A 13580-nucleotide genomic window follows, 5' to 3' on the forward strand; every position below is an offset into this window, starting at 1 on the left:
CCACCCCTTGGTACCTACACCATTCCCCCATTCTATACTTTTCTGTTCTCTACTTCTGACCTGACCTACCTTGCCCCCTACTAATTCCCCCCTCGCTCTACCTTGGTCAGTGCTCCTCCCCTGCAGGCTAGGCTCACCCATCCCTCATACCTCCTAGGCAGGTTCACTGCACATTTTTTTTATCCTCACCCTTCCTGGCAAGGATTCCTACTCCTATCATCAGAGCCCTAGACACCATTCATATCTAGAACTCAGTCTGAAATATAATAGTAGTTCCATATCCAGAAAGGCCCTATGAACTGCTTCACCACCCCTAGGGCCACATCTGCATGTGGGGCTTCCTGCCCTCAAACTGAAAAGCCCAAAGATCATATGCTGTACAGCAAATCAGTGAACCCAAAGACGAACTCATTTCAACACACTGTGTGCCAGCCCACCTGCTAAAGCTCTAGTGGTGACAGTAAGTGGTTGGCTTAACCGAGATTGGATAGCAGAGCTGGTAGTGGGAGGCGGGGCTGGAGGTTGAGAGGCGGGGATAGTGCGGGGCAGACTTATACGGTCTGTGCCAGAGCCAGTGGTGGGAGGCAGGACTGGAGGTTGGGAGGCAGGGATAGTGCTGGGCAGACTTATACGGTCTGTGCCAGAGCCGGTGGTTGGGAGGCGGGGATAGTGCTGGGCAGACTTATACGGTCTGTGCCCTGAAGAGCATAGGTACAAATCAAAGTAGGGTATACACAAAAAGTAGCACACATGAGTTGTCTTGTTGGGCAGACTGGATGGACCGTGCAGGTCTTTTTCTGCCATTATCTACTATGTTACTATGCTTGGGGCACAGAGTTAGCACCAACTCTACTGCCTTCTTCAAAAATGGAAATTGGCACCTCATTTGTTGGTAACAGCTTTAGCACATAAACAGGAAGGACTTGTGGGTAAAAGAAATTATTCCTCTCCCTGTACTTCTCATCTTTTTTTAATCTTAATTGCTATAGGTAGTACTTTGGCAACATAGGTAAAACTGTCATGCTAATAAAGTTATCTGAATCTGTCTGTTCCTTTTGTCAATGTGTGTTTTTTTGCTGCACTTGCCTTCCCCATTGGCAGCTGCTAGGCTACAGCAAGTTGCAACTCCCTCATTCCATGCAGTCTGTCCAATAGACACCTCCAGCCAATAATCTGAAGGGAGGATGAAGCAGTAGCTAGGATATAGCAACACTTCCTTCTTGTACATCTGCAGTATGGAGCTTGCTGCCCCAGATCTATAGACTTACAGGGAAAAATACTGGGGGGGGGGGGGGGGGGGGGGGAGGGCTCAGGCACCCAGAGCTTGCGCCTTTGCTTGACGCCATATAGAAAATATCTAAGGTCGCTTGGACTATATATTTTCTGCAGTCTTTCCCTTTGCCTACTAGTGAATGGAGTTGTGTGGAATCATGAAGAGCTAGTAAGAAGCTATACAAGTCTCCAATGTCTGAGCTTCTCTCCCTGAGAACAGTAAGACATGAGTCTTGGGACATTTGGTTTTTTGGAGAGCAGATTCAATCATCATGAAATAGTGAGGAAGCTGCTGCTTCTCAAATCTGGGAACCTAAAGAAAGGAGGATCTTCCACATTCTCATCTATAGTCCTTCAGGATTCTGTGAACGGGAGAGGAGGAAGGTCAGGCCATGGAACTGAAGAGATTTCCACTGTTTGCCTGGGTTTCTCCTCCATATCTAGCTTAAATAGAATGGCCTCAGTCTTTTGTCTCACAAAATCAATGAAAGAGCTCCTCTAGTAGGGATTTTCTCGTCTCATGAGGGGAAAATGCATCCGATGGTAAGCAGGTTGAATTCTCTTCAGAAAATATATATGACTCAATTAGAGGCCAAGGATCACTCAGAATCAGACACTCAAAAATACTCCAAAAGGAGAAGTCTGGCAGTCTTGACTTACTGACACAGGTGTCAGGCCTTAGCCATGGGCATAGAGACACCAAGGATCTCCAATGCCTCAGGTAAAGCTGCTTCTTGTGATGCACTGGAGATAGACAGCAGTGCAGCAGATATTGACCCCAACGTCCTCCATGCCTCCTCTACTGGCAATGCACGAGTCTCAGGAACTAGCTGGATGCCTCTCTGCATCAACACTGACAGTATCAAAGCCACAGCACCATGCAAAGAAGTACTCCATCTGTTCATCAAATTTTCTCATGAGCTGCTCCTCGAAGGAATAAGGAATGCAGTTGGGGTGGCCATGTCCTCGAGTCAGTTGGGAAGTGCTGGAAGCCAGGTCTTTGGTACTTGTTGCATTCCTCTAATATAGAGCAGCACTTCAAGGACATCAGAAACCTCAGTGCCTTGGCACCACATCCTTGCCCTCAGTATCAAAGTTGAGAACAAATCCTTCCTCTGCAGGTGGGACTTGGATGATGACCAGTCCAGATAGCCTCTATGTCAAGCATGAAAGGTGCACTCTTGGTCCCTATGTATCCCGTGTCCGATGCAGCTTTGTGACCCATGGAGACAAATGCTTCTGACACTGAAGTCAATGGACTGGATTTTGGTGCCAAAAATCCATTTGTGGGGCTTTTCTCAACATAAAGATTTTCTCGGACACCTTTGTACACAATTTACTACTAGAAATATCATGGTTGGTATCCAGGCATTCCATAATGGATATTGCCCTGTTGCACCAAGTGCACTTTTTAAAGCTGTTGAAGGCTTTTTTCTATGGGACATCCCATCCAGAAAAATAGTCACTGTGAAATCAAATGACTCACTTTTGAACACAAGTACTATTAAAGCAAGAGGTCCTCACACTAAGGCCTACACCAAGTTAGTGCAAAAAAAACCAAAAGGAACTTGAAAACAGGTGAAAAATGTTGCTAAGAGGCTAACAGAGGAAAGAAGCGCACAACTGCAACAGGTTCATGAGAGCTAACAAAAATTTTAATGAAAAACATCTTGACACAAGCCTCAATGGCATGCATCCAACCAGCTCTATGGAAAAATGAAGACTGAGGTAGTCCTGCATGACAGTGGCACATATGCAGGATGAATGAATCAAAACCTTAGTGTTCACTAAGCTTGAAAAGCTTTGCCACACAGGCTCCATCCGTGACATCATCCATGCTGTTAGGCTTCACTAACCTGCATGTCTTCAGAGAAGTTTACTACTTGGGCTACAGGCATAGATGAATAGTCATGGATGTGTAATTATTTCCTTTTTAGATGTGTTTCAAATAAAGAACATCTGTCCCTCTGAATGCATGTGTTTGTGCACACTTGGACGAACAGATAGTCAGGGCTGGACTGGAGAGCAGCAGGAAGAGGGATGGACCAAGAGCCTCTATGTTCCATAAGCCTCGCTCAAGGTCAGATTCTCTCTTCTTCCAGGCTAGGCCTGCTGCTCTCCAAAACACTCTCCAGGAATTTTTTTTTGACTGGAGCTCTTATGGCTTTGCTTAGTGAAGTTGCTGCATGTGGTCAAAGGCACAGAATGATAGTGGCTAGTAAGGACACTGGGCTTCGGTCCCCTTCTGCCACCGACCTGTTCCACATCAGATGCTTGTGCTGGCTCTCCATCCTGCTTCTGCAATGCTCAAGTCTTCTTGCCAGCACTTACTGAAGTTTCCTAGCGAACCCTTCCCAGACCATCACCACTGTGCCTGGGGTATAGAGTGCAACATCTCTTGCCCACGGCTCATATGAGCCACCGTGCTTCCTGCGTATGCCTCTCCCTGGCTAACAGGTTCTTGCCCACTTATTGGTGTCAAACTATTGCAACTCAGGAGACTTTTTTTTTTTTTTTTTTTTAATTCTAAAGATGAGAAGCTGTGGAAAGTGAAGAAGACTACATAAAACAGTAGCCAGTTGGGAGGGAAGAGAGCTAGAGAAGAGTCAAAAGGTGTTTGGAGAATGAAGGGAAGGGGTAACGAGGGAGCAAAGATGGCAAGGAAGAAAGCATATGGCCACTAATCATGGCATGCACACATAACACTTCAAATATAACCCCCTCTCGTCATTACAATCCTTCACGCACACCCCCAACCTCTAAGCATTTGGATTTCATTTTTCCCCAAATTGCTATGCACAACACCACTGCTATACATAAAATTATTTCTGATTAAAATGCTGTGTTATTTTAAGTCACCAGCATGCTAAGACATTCAGACTGTATGCCACATATCTTGTTAGGCAATATTGAATACCCACTTTCTTCATCTCTTCCAAAAGGCAAACAATCTTTATTTTCAGCTTCCTATACAGAATTCAATCTATAGTTATGCTAGAGCAATTCTCACCTGTTTAACAGGAGCTGTGGGTGTCACTGTCTTGGGGGTGAGCGGTTGTTGGCTTTTCAGCTTCTGTGCTTGCTCTTGTTCTTTTGCTAACTTTTGCTTTTCTTCAAGTGTGAGCGATGCCTTTGGAAACAAGATACAATGTCAGAAGACACAGTCTGTCCTGTATGCTACATACAGTCCCCACAACAAGGCTTCTCAGAGTTCCAGTCAGAGCAGCATATTGTGCCTTAGTTTTATGAAATAATGTATAAATAAAGGGTCAAGGATTTGATATACCGCCTTTCTGTGGCTACAACCGAAGCGGCTTACATATATTATATGCAGGTACTTTTTCGGTCCCCCTAGTGGGCTCACAACCTAAGTTTGTACCTGGGGCAATGGAGGATTAAGTGACTTGCCCAGGGTCACAAAGTGCTGCAGTGTACAAGCAGTGTACTACACTGTATAAGCAGATACAAATTATAAGCAAGAGGATATAAACTTCATATATGCAAGCAATTGTAACAAAAATAAACATTTAAATGTTCAAATCTTCCACATAAAACAAACAAATTCACAGTATGGGGCACATATTTGTACCAATGAGGACATGGCTAATTATCAGGAGATACCAACACTAGCTAAATATTTAAAATGTCTTATACAGATAAGATGGATTATATATATGTAACACAAAAGACACAGTCAAGGTGACTTGAAACAATACAAAGATGATATATACACAATCAGCAGCTTTATTAGGTAACATCCAAGATGAAACGAATCGTGTTTTGGCCAAAACTGGATTGTGTCCGGAGTCTTCGAAACGATGTAAAGTATTAAGCAACTGGTAACTGTCTAGATAGCGTTCTAAAATATGCCAGTCTCTCCCGCCAATGCCTCATACTTTATGGGTCTCAGGTCAGTTCTAGTAAAACACACGTAGTCTCGCCAATGCTCAACCTCCGTGAAAAAAACAAAAAAAAAAAAAAAACAAACAGCAGCAGCGATCTTAGGAAGGACAAACACAGCAAGCGTATAACCAAATGTCAACTTTAATAGAAACAGGACCCAACCTGGCCAAGTTTCAGAAAACCCTTTGAGGCATATTTTCAAAGCACTTAGCCTTCCAAAGTTCCATAGGTTTCTATGGAACTTTGGAAGGCTAAGTGCTTTGAAAATATGCCTCTTTGTCTTCTCACTGCTCCCCACAGTGCAAATGGTAATTTTCAGCACATAGAAGGGCCAGCTGCTTTACCACAGTAATGAACAGCCTGTAAAAGAGGGAGCTTGTATGGGAAACAAAGAACTTCAGAAACTCTTACCTTCTGCTGCTGTTTTGATATTACTCCATTCTCTTTAGTATCAGAATTACCACTTAGAAGATCAGGTCCAACACTGCTAAACATGTCCATCTGTTGAAAAGTGATAGTTAAAAGATTTTTTTTGTTTTTTGCTACTTATTGAGAAATGTTTTATTGCATAAATAAAACAACTTACTTCAAAAACTGCCTTTGAAAATTGGGGTACTTTAAAGCAACGTATTTTTACTTTGTTTTTGCCTCATCATTTTCCTACTGTTCTTTTTCTCCATTTAAGCACAGGGCCAGGAGCCTTCTTCTGAAAAGGTTCAGGTTATTTTCTCTATTTTTATAGCCTTACCTAGCTCAGTCATGAATGCTTACTTCTGCAACATCTCAAGTCCCAATCAGCCAGGAGAGTAAAAAGCCTAACCTAGGGAATCACACCTGGGTCTTAAGGTACAGATTTGGCCCATTAAGATAACTTCCAGATTTGTATACTGTCTGGAATTTCTGAACTTAACCTTTAGCTTTCTAAATAGAAATTCTGCAAGCAATAACTGGGAAACTTATCAGCGTGTCTGAACAATGGTTGATAAAAAAAAAAAAAAAAAAAAAAGACAATTTAGTTCAATATGCAGTAAATCTCAACTGCTACAAAATGTTTTGGCTCATTTCCCCATTTTTTAACAATTCACACAGATCAAAACTATGCAAGCTCATATTGCATAAATCATCACACAATGCAAAGACTTTTCTTACCTGACTAGCTGCGACACTCCCTTGACTTTCTGCAGAAGCAATCCCTTGGTTTGTCAGATTTAAAGATCTGTAAACCAACATTTAAATATTTTTTAAAGCAACACCACAAACATTACAAAATTAAAGTAGATCAAAAGTTTTAATAAAATGGGGGTAGAGAAGGAGGAAGTACTAGCCCCACTGGAACTGTAAGGGGGACTCTGGCACTGGGAGATCTAACCATCTGCTGCTGGAAGTTCCATGTATGTGGCTATTGGGCCTGCCTTGAAAAATGTGCCCGGGGAGGGGTGGGAGGTGACCTTGTAATGCCAAACTGCAGCTAAGAGCTAAGGAAGGGGGCTCGTTGCCCCTGAAACATGTATTATTTGCTGCATTTGATATAATTGCCTTTCAAATGTGATATCAAAGTGGTGTATAGAACCAAAATTATGGAAAATGAACAGAGCAGATCGTTAAAAGACAAACGTAATTTATTAAGAACCAATTATTTACATTATCTCTTTTGTAGCCCCTGAAGCAGCCCTGTTGGGCGAAACACGGCCTGTGTCGGGCTGTTTATGTGTATATATATATATATTTTTTTTTTTTTTAATTGGTTCTTAACAATAAATTACGTTTGTCTTTTAACAATCTGCTCTGTTCATTTTCCATCTTGGAGTTTGCAGACCGTCTGCCTTTGTGCTTTCTTAGAACCAAAATTATAGCATTAAAGTGCAAACTCGTAGTAACCAAATTAAAGATAAACAAACTAGACATAACAGAAACAGGACAGGAATGAATATCCAAGTCAACCATCAAACAGACAGACAGACAGACAAACATAAGGTTTAAGGAAACATTCCTGTGCTGCCATCTGCCAAACAAAAGAGGGGAGGAGGAGAAAAAAAAAACGCACATAAAAACACGCACATAAAAATAGAAGCTGTATTAAATCTCATTAAAATCCTGCCTGAACAGCCAAGTTTTAGGGCTGCTTGACATTTCACAAAAGAGGTTTCCAATCAAAGCTCTAAAAGGAAGGGAATTCCACAGTGAAGGAGCAGTGCAGCTAAAAGCAGTTTGGTGGGTCCAGCCATAGTTGCTTATGAGAAGACATTATTAAAATATTAGTCTGGGATGATCTCAAAGTATGTGTTGGCTGATATGGAATGCAAATAGACAGGGATTGGGGTATAAGCAGCTCAAAGAACTAAAATCAAAGGGTCTGATATTCAGTTGGCTGCAATCAGCGTTTTGCTGACCGCCGCTGGTGTTATACTTGGAAATTCAAGGTTGGGCCATATCTGGGTTCTGGCATTGAACTTCCAGGTATATGGAGCCAGCAAAAACATAGCTGGTTAAGTACAATATTCACTTGATATTACAGAGAAAAGTGCTAAATAGGGTTAAACATTTTGAGCCACTAATAGCAACACCAAAAGGAAAATGCTTTTGAAAATAAGATCCACAAAATCTTCAGCTTCAAAAACTTACTTCTGCTGTTCTTGCATGATATGAAGTTGCTCGAGTTTAACTTTGTGCTCTGTTTCTAACTTGCTAAGCATGTCCTTAATGACTGACATGAAGGAATTGAACTGTAAAGAGACAGGATTACATAGTAATATTTGACAACAAAGTAACATAGCAAATGACAGCAGATAAAGACCTGTACGGTCCATCCAGTCTCCAGGACTGAAGAACATTTTCTTAGCCAATGGCAGTTTACAATACTACTACATCCCCCCACCTCCTTGCTATTTGGATGAACTGCCATTCCAAAAATCGCAATTTGGACAATTTTGGCAGATGGACTTTTTTGTTGTTGTTATTTTGAGATATCCATGTGCTTTGAAATATGAGCCCTTTAGTATGCAAGTTTAAAGAAATTTTTTTAAAAAGCAATGATTTTTTTTTCACCATAATTGGTAATAATTTACACCAGATATATTACAGGAACAGAATTAGATGTACCCTCAATACAGAATCATCCCTCATACTGCTGCAGGGAATCAGATCTTCAAAGACATAAAAACCTACATTAGAGCATATTTCTATGATGAGCTATAAAAATGCATCTAAACGAAACCAATATTCTGGAAGAATAAAATGGAGAAGGAAATACACTCACCTGACTAAGATTAAGATTGTTATCAATACTAAGTGGAACAAGATGAGGCAAAACCTTTCCCGCCAGCTGTTCTTTGGTAATTCCCAACTTTTTGTGTGTAAACGTGCATTTGTAAATTCCTGCCATACAGAAAACACTAAGGTTGAAAGAAATCATAATATTTTCTTGAACAAAAACACACAGAAAACTGATGCTAGTATTAACAAACTCTTCATGGTCTGAATAGAACATAAGCATGAGAATGTCTAACGATGAACCCAGTCGTGGTAATACGAATATACAATTAGAGAAAATAAACCAAAGTACTATCATCTTTTAAGTACACCGGGTTAATATGTTTAAAGATAAAACTATTGAAAGCTGAATTCGTGTTCCATCGCAGGATGTTTCTTCGGCATTAGTTTCCATAGGGTGAAAAACAGTGTGAGTGCTGCTATTTGAACATGAAAAATGGACTGACATTGCACAAATGTGAAACTTGCGTAGCAGTGCCAATTGTCAAGGCTTCAACCTTTTAAAAGTGACAAGGATTGAAGCCAATACTCACAAGTTCCAATCATCGGTGATACCGAAAAGTACTGTGTTTAATTATTGAGGAAACAGGAAGAATAAAAGTGGTCCAAAATGGTGCCCATGACCTAAGACAGAGCCCAATGTTCAAAGGATTTGCACTCCTAAGCACTAAGTCCTAGTAAATTTTCAATTTTTACTCAAAATTTCACGGACTGTCTAAATTTAGGAACATAAAAGAGTGGCTGGTAACATGGCCAAATTTAGGGCAAGAGAAAATTTTAGGAGTTTAGCACTGATTCTCAACACTAGGCTCATAAATCTAGGCAAACTAATTTATGAGCATAAGTTTTAAGCTCCTAAATTAAGGTGAATTTTCAGCTGAAAAGTTTTGCTCCAAATTTGGCTGAAATTAGGGCACAAATTTAGAAGCTTAGCTTCTTTTGAGTATGGGGCCCTTAGTATGAATGCCTCAGCAGAGAGAAGAGAAATGGGGATGGGAGATGGGAATAAGACAGATATCTAAATATGTAACGGTATACATAATATAAAGACGCAGAGAGGAAGCTCTAGAACGAGATATCAAGGTATGAGACTCCAAAAGGGTAGAATCAGGTGCCAAACCAGTAAATATGTTTTCATAGACAGGGTGGTGGAAACATAGAATGGCTTCCCAGAGGAAGTGGAGAAATTCAAGAAGGCAAAGAGTAGGTGAATAGAAAGCTGGGGTCAACTGTGGCCTGTGGTCTATGGTCTTGCACAAAGGAATTAAGGACCAGCAAACTCCTGTAGTTTGCCGAGTTATCTGTTAACATAGTCTATGTTTATACATGACCAAAAAAATACCACCAAAGGAGAAAATGAAGAATACTTTTAAATCAATTTTATTTGCATTAAATATGTAAAAGGCTACATCAGTGGTAAAAAGTAAACTATGTATTAATCTTTCTAAGTACTGCTTCTTAAAGTAATAGAAATATCACTCTTGTATACAAGCAATAATTATACTGCCAGCATAAAAAACACGATAAGCAACATTCCACATAGTGGATTATTTTAATGTTTATCCCTTATCCAGCTTTTGGATGAAACATGGGCATGTCAGGTTTTAATCTGTATTTCTTTGTTCGTTTTAATCTGTACATCTTTCTTTGATGCAAATAAAATATATTTAAAACTATTCTTCATTTTCTCCTTTGATGCTGTTCCTTGGATGTTCTGTTTTGTTCACAGCACCTGCCTCTCTCCTTTTGGTTCCTATGTTTATACATATAACCAGAGGTGTTATAAAAATTCTTTCCTATAATGGATGTGTAGTGTAATAATGGTGATATAGCTGTGCACTGCAATAATGTCCTCTGCTTCAGCTGTTACAAGCTATTATTTCTATTATTAGACTTCCACCTGCCCAGTGGTGTGCTGGAGCAGGCTCTCACAGGCTCGCAAGAGCCGGTTGTTAAGTTTTTAAGAATTTTGGGAGCCGGTTGTTAAAGCAGGGCCCTCCATGGCTTCTTTAACAACTGGCTCCCAAAATGTGGGCTTGGGCCCCCTGCTGAATTATCTTTTACTTTGCTGGTGGGGATGCTGAGCCCTGCAAGCCAGGTAAATAGAATACTGCTGCTCCCTGCTCCTTGTTTCCAGCTCTGGGCAGCAGGCTGGGACTTCTCGAGCATGTGAGAGAAGTTCCAGCATGCTGCTCAGAGCAAGACGTTGGGAGTGGTTGCAGTCCATTTATTGGCTGCCAGCAAAGGTATGCCTAGCGTGCCCGCACGAAGGGAGGGAGGAGAGGCAAGTGTTGCTTCCCCCCCCCCCCCCGGCCACCCCTGGCCCTTCCAACTGCAGAGCTGGCCACATCCGGAGAAAGAGCCTGTTAAAAAATTACCAGCACACCCCTGCACCTGCCCATCACTGTACTTCTGCTTGATGGTGTGAAAAGTGTGAATATATATGAACCAAACTACAAAACACCGAGATAAAACGAAGAGAGAGTTTAGTGATAAATATAGGACATGTGTACTGGACATCAGCTTTTATTTGGGATATGTTAGCACTTCCTGAAAGGAAAACTGAAAGTAGTATTATAACATGAATACGAAAATAAAAAACAAAACACACAATGATAAATACCTAAGATTCCCATGAGTACTGCAGGTTCCTTGGATGGAATTTGTTGTAGAAAGGGCAAAAGTTCATCAAGTACATACCACTTATCTAGGTATTCCAAAATCTTTCCTAAGCACACTAAAGAGTTCACACGGACCTGTTAGTTTTGAAACAAAGAGGATATAAAAATAATGGCTCAAGATAAAAATACGCCAACATTTAAAAGTTCTACTGAAAATTACTCTCGCTTATTTCCTAAAAAAACAGAGAAAATAACCATAGAAAAAATTTGGGATGCTTTGGAATGTTTAGAAGATTCTTTAACCCACAAATTATCTTCAATAGTTAAAATTACTCAATCAAATCAAGCTAAAATAGCAGACTTGGAAAAACAGTTGGAACAAACTAAAACTTTTGAACAAACAATTATACTTGAAACAAATCAAATTAAAGAGAGTCAAATAACTTTAATAAAAGAAAATGTATATTTACATAGGAAAATAGAAACTTTAGAAAATCTACAAAGGATGAAAACATTGAGATTTATAAATTTTCCTAAAGTTCCAGCAGTGGCTCCTTTAATAACATTTAAAAGATATCTTTCTGAAGTATTAAAAATTACTGAACAATTGTTTCCACCTGTAGCAAGGATTTATTATTTGGCTCCCTATATTAAGAAACCAAGTGAGCGCATAAAACCATCTATGGAAACCCCATTTGAGGAGCTAAATTTGAATTTATCACAAACAATTGAAGATGAACTATGTGGAGTACAACCTGCTACATTAATTATAGACTTTGTCCTACAGCCGGATCGGGACTGGATCTTGAAAACTTTCTTTAAACATAGACATGAAGTCTTTCTGAATTGCAAAGTCCAAGTATTTCCTGATATTGCTAGACAAACTCAGAAAAGACGTCAGTCTTTTTTGAAACTTCGTGATCGTGTATTGTCACAGGGGGGAATTTTCTGGCTTAATTTTCCTTGCAAATGTGTTGTTAAATTTCAATCTATTAAATATGTTTTCTTTGAGAGTGATCAATTAGCAAAATTCCTGGACTCCAGACAAGAACCAGCCGTAAACTCTCTGGTGCTTCCTCCATTAGTATCTACTCCGTGATAGGATAAGTGGGAATATGTTCTATTCATTTTTTCCTATAATTGTGGACTTTAGCAGTAATTATCATTTAATAGATTTTCTTTATAAAATATTTTCTTGAATGGTATGGTAATACTCCTTTTCTGTACAAGTGTTGTAAAATTCATTAAAATTACAAATTAAAAAAAAAAAATTACTCTTGCAATGTAAAGTTTCTTCTTTTAAATTCATTCATACCTATGTATTAGATTTTAGCAAAGCCTCCGATATGGTTTCGCATAGACGACTAATAAATAAACTGTCCTAGGTATGGGCCCTAAAGTGACTGACTGGGTTAGGAAGGTGACAGACAGTAGTGGTGAATGGAGCTCATTCTGAGAAAAAGGATGTTACCCAGTGGTGTGCCGCAAGGTTCGGTCCTTGGGCCGGTTCTTTTCAACATTTTTGTAAGAGATAATGCTGAAGGGCTGTCTGATAAGGTTTGCCTCTTCGCGGATGGTACCAAAATCTGCAATAGGGTACACACCCTTGATGGTGTGGCTAACATGAGGGCGGACTTAGTGAAGCTAGACGAATAGTCTGGAATTTGATAGCTTAGATTTAATGCTAAAAAATGCAGGGTCATGCATTTGGGCTCCAAAACCCTGAGGGAATGGTACGGTTTTGGGTGGGGGGGGGGGGAAGAACTTTTGTGCATGAAAGAGGATTGGGACTTGGTTGTGATCATATGTGGTGATCTTAAGGTGGCCAAACAGGTGGAAGAGGCAACAGTGAAAGCTAGAAGGATGTTTGAGTGCATAGGGAGAGGAACGGTCAATATTAAAAAAAAAAAAAAAAAGATGACGCCCCTGTAACAAGACTCTGGTGAAACTTTTGAATATTGTGTACAATTCTGCAGACCGCACCTTCAAAAAGATATAAACAGGATGGAGTCAGTCCACAGGGCAGCTACTGTAATCTCAATAAGTATACTTTGGAAGAATGGTGGGAGAGGGGAGGTATGAGAGACATTTAAATAACTATGCAGCAAGTCTCTTTCAATTGAAAGGAAGCTCTGGAATAAGGGGGCATAGGATGAAGGTGAAAGGGGATAGACTCAGAAGTAACCTGAGGAAATACATCTTCATGGAAAGACTGGTGAATCTGTAGCTTGATACCACTGAGAACAAGGTCAGCGGAACCCGGTAAGCATTGCAGGGGTGGGCCGACCTCTGGAGAGCGCCACAAGCCATGCTTACTGCCGCTTACCTCAGCTCCCCAAACGGCTCTCGTTTCATTCCTGCGCCGCCCTGGGAGGTTTAAATCTTTTAGTTTATCTCAGTCGCAGCGGCCGCATCAGTGAAAGCACTGCTCATTTCTAGCTTTCATTTTGTTCCCTCTCAATGTCCCGTCCTCGCGGAAAAAGGAAATTACGTCAGAAGAAGGGGGGACACAAA

General features: G+C 40.5%; 1 protein-coding gene across 1 annotated transcript in view; it reads right to left on the reverse strand.

Moving 5' to 3' along the window:
* Positions 1-13580, reverse strand: part of SCYL2 (SCY1 like pseudokinase 2) — an 83265-nt gene that overhangs the window by 6781 nt on the left and 62904 nt on the right. Inside the window, 6 exon segments of the mRNA XM_030213967.1 lie at positions 4283-4402; positions 5587-5676; positions 6325-6391; positions 7798-7898; positions 8432-8550; positions 11069-11201. Of these exon segments, the coding sequence (XP_030069827.1) occupies positions 4283-4402; positions 5587-5676; positions 6325-6391; positions 7798-7898; positions 8432-8550; positions 11069-11201 (630 nt within the window).

This window comes from Microcaecilia unicolor, chromosome 9 (genome assembly GCF_901765095.1).
Source record: "Microcaecilia unicolor chromosome 9, aMicUni1.1, whole genome shotgun sequence".
In the NCBI taxonomy this organism is placed as follows: Eukaryota; Metazoa; Chordata; class Amphibia; order Gymnophiona; family Siphonopidae; genus Microcaecilia; species Microcaecilia unicolor.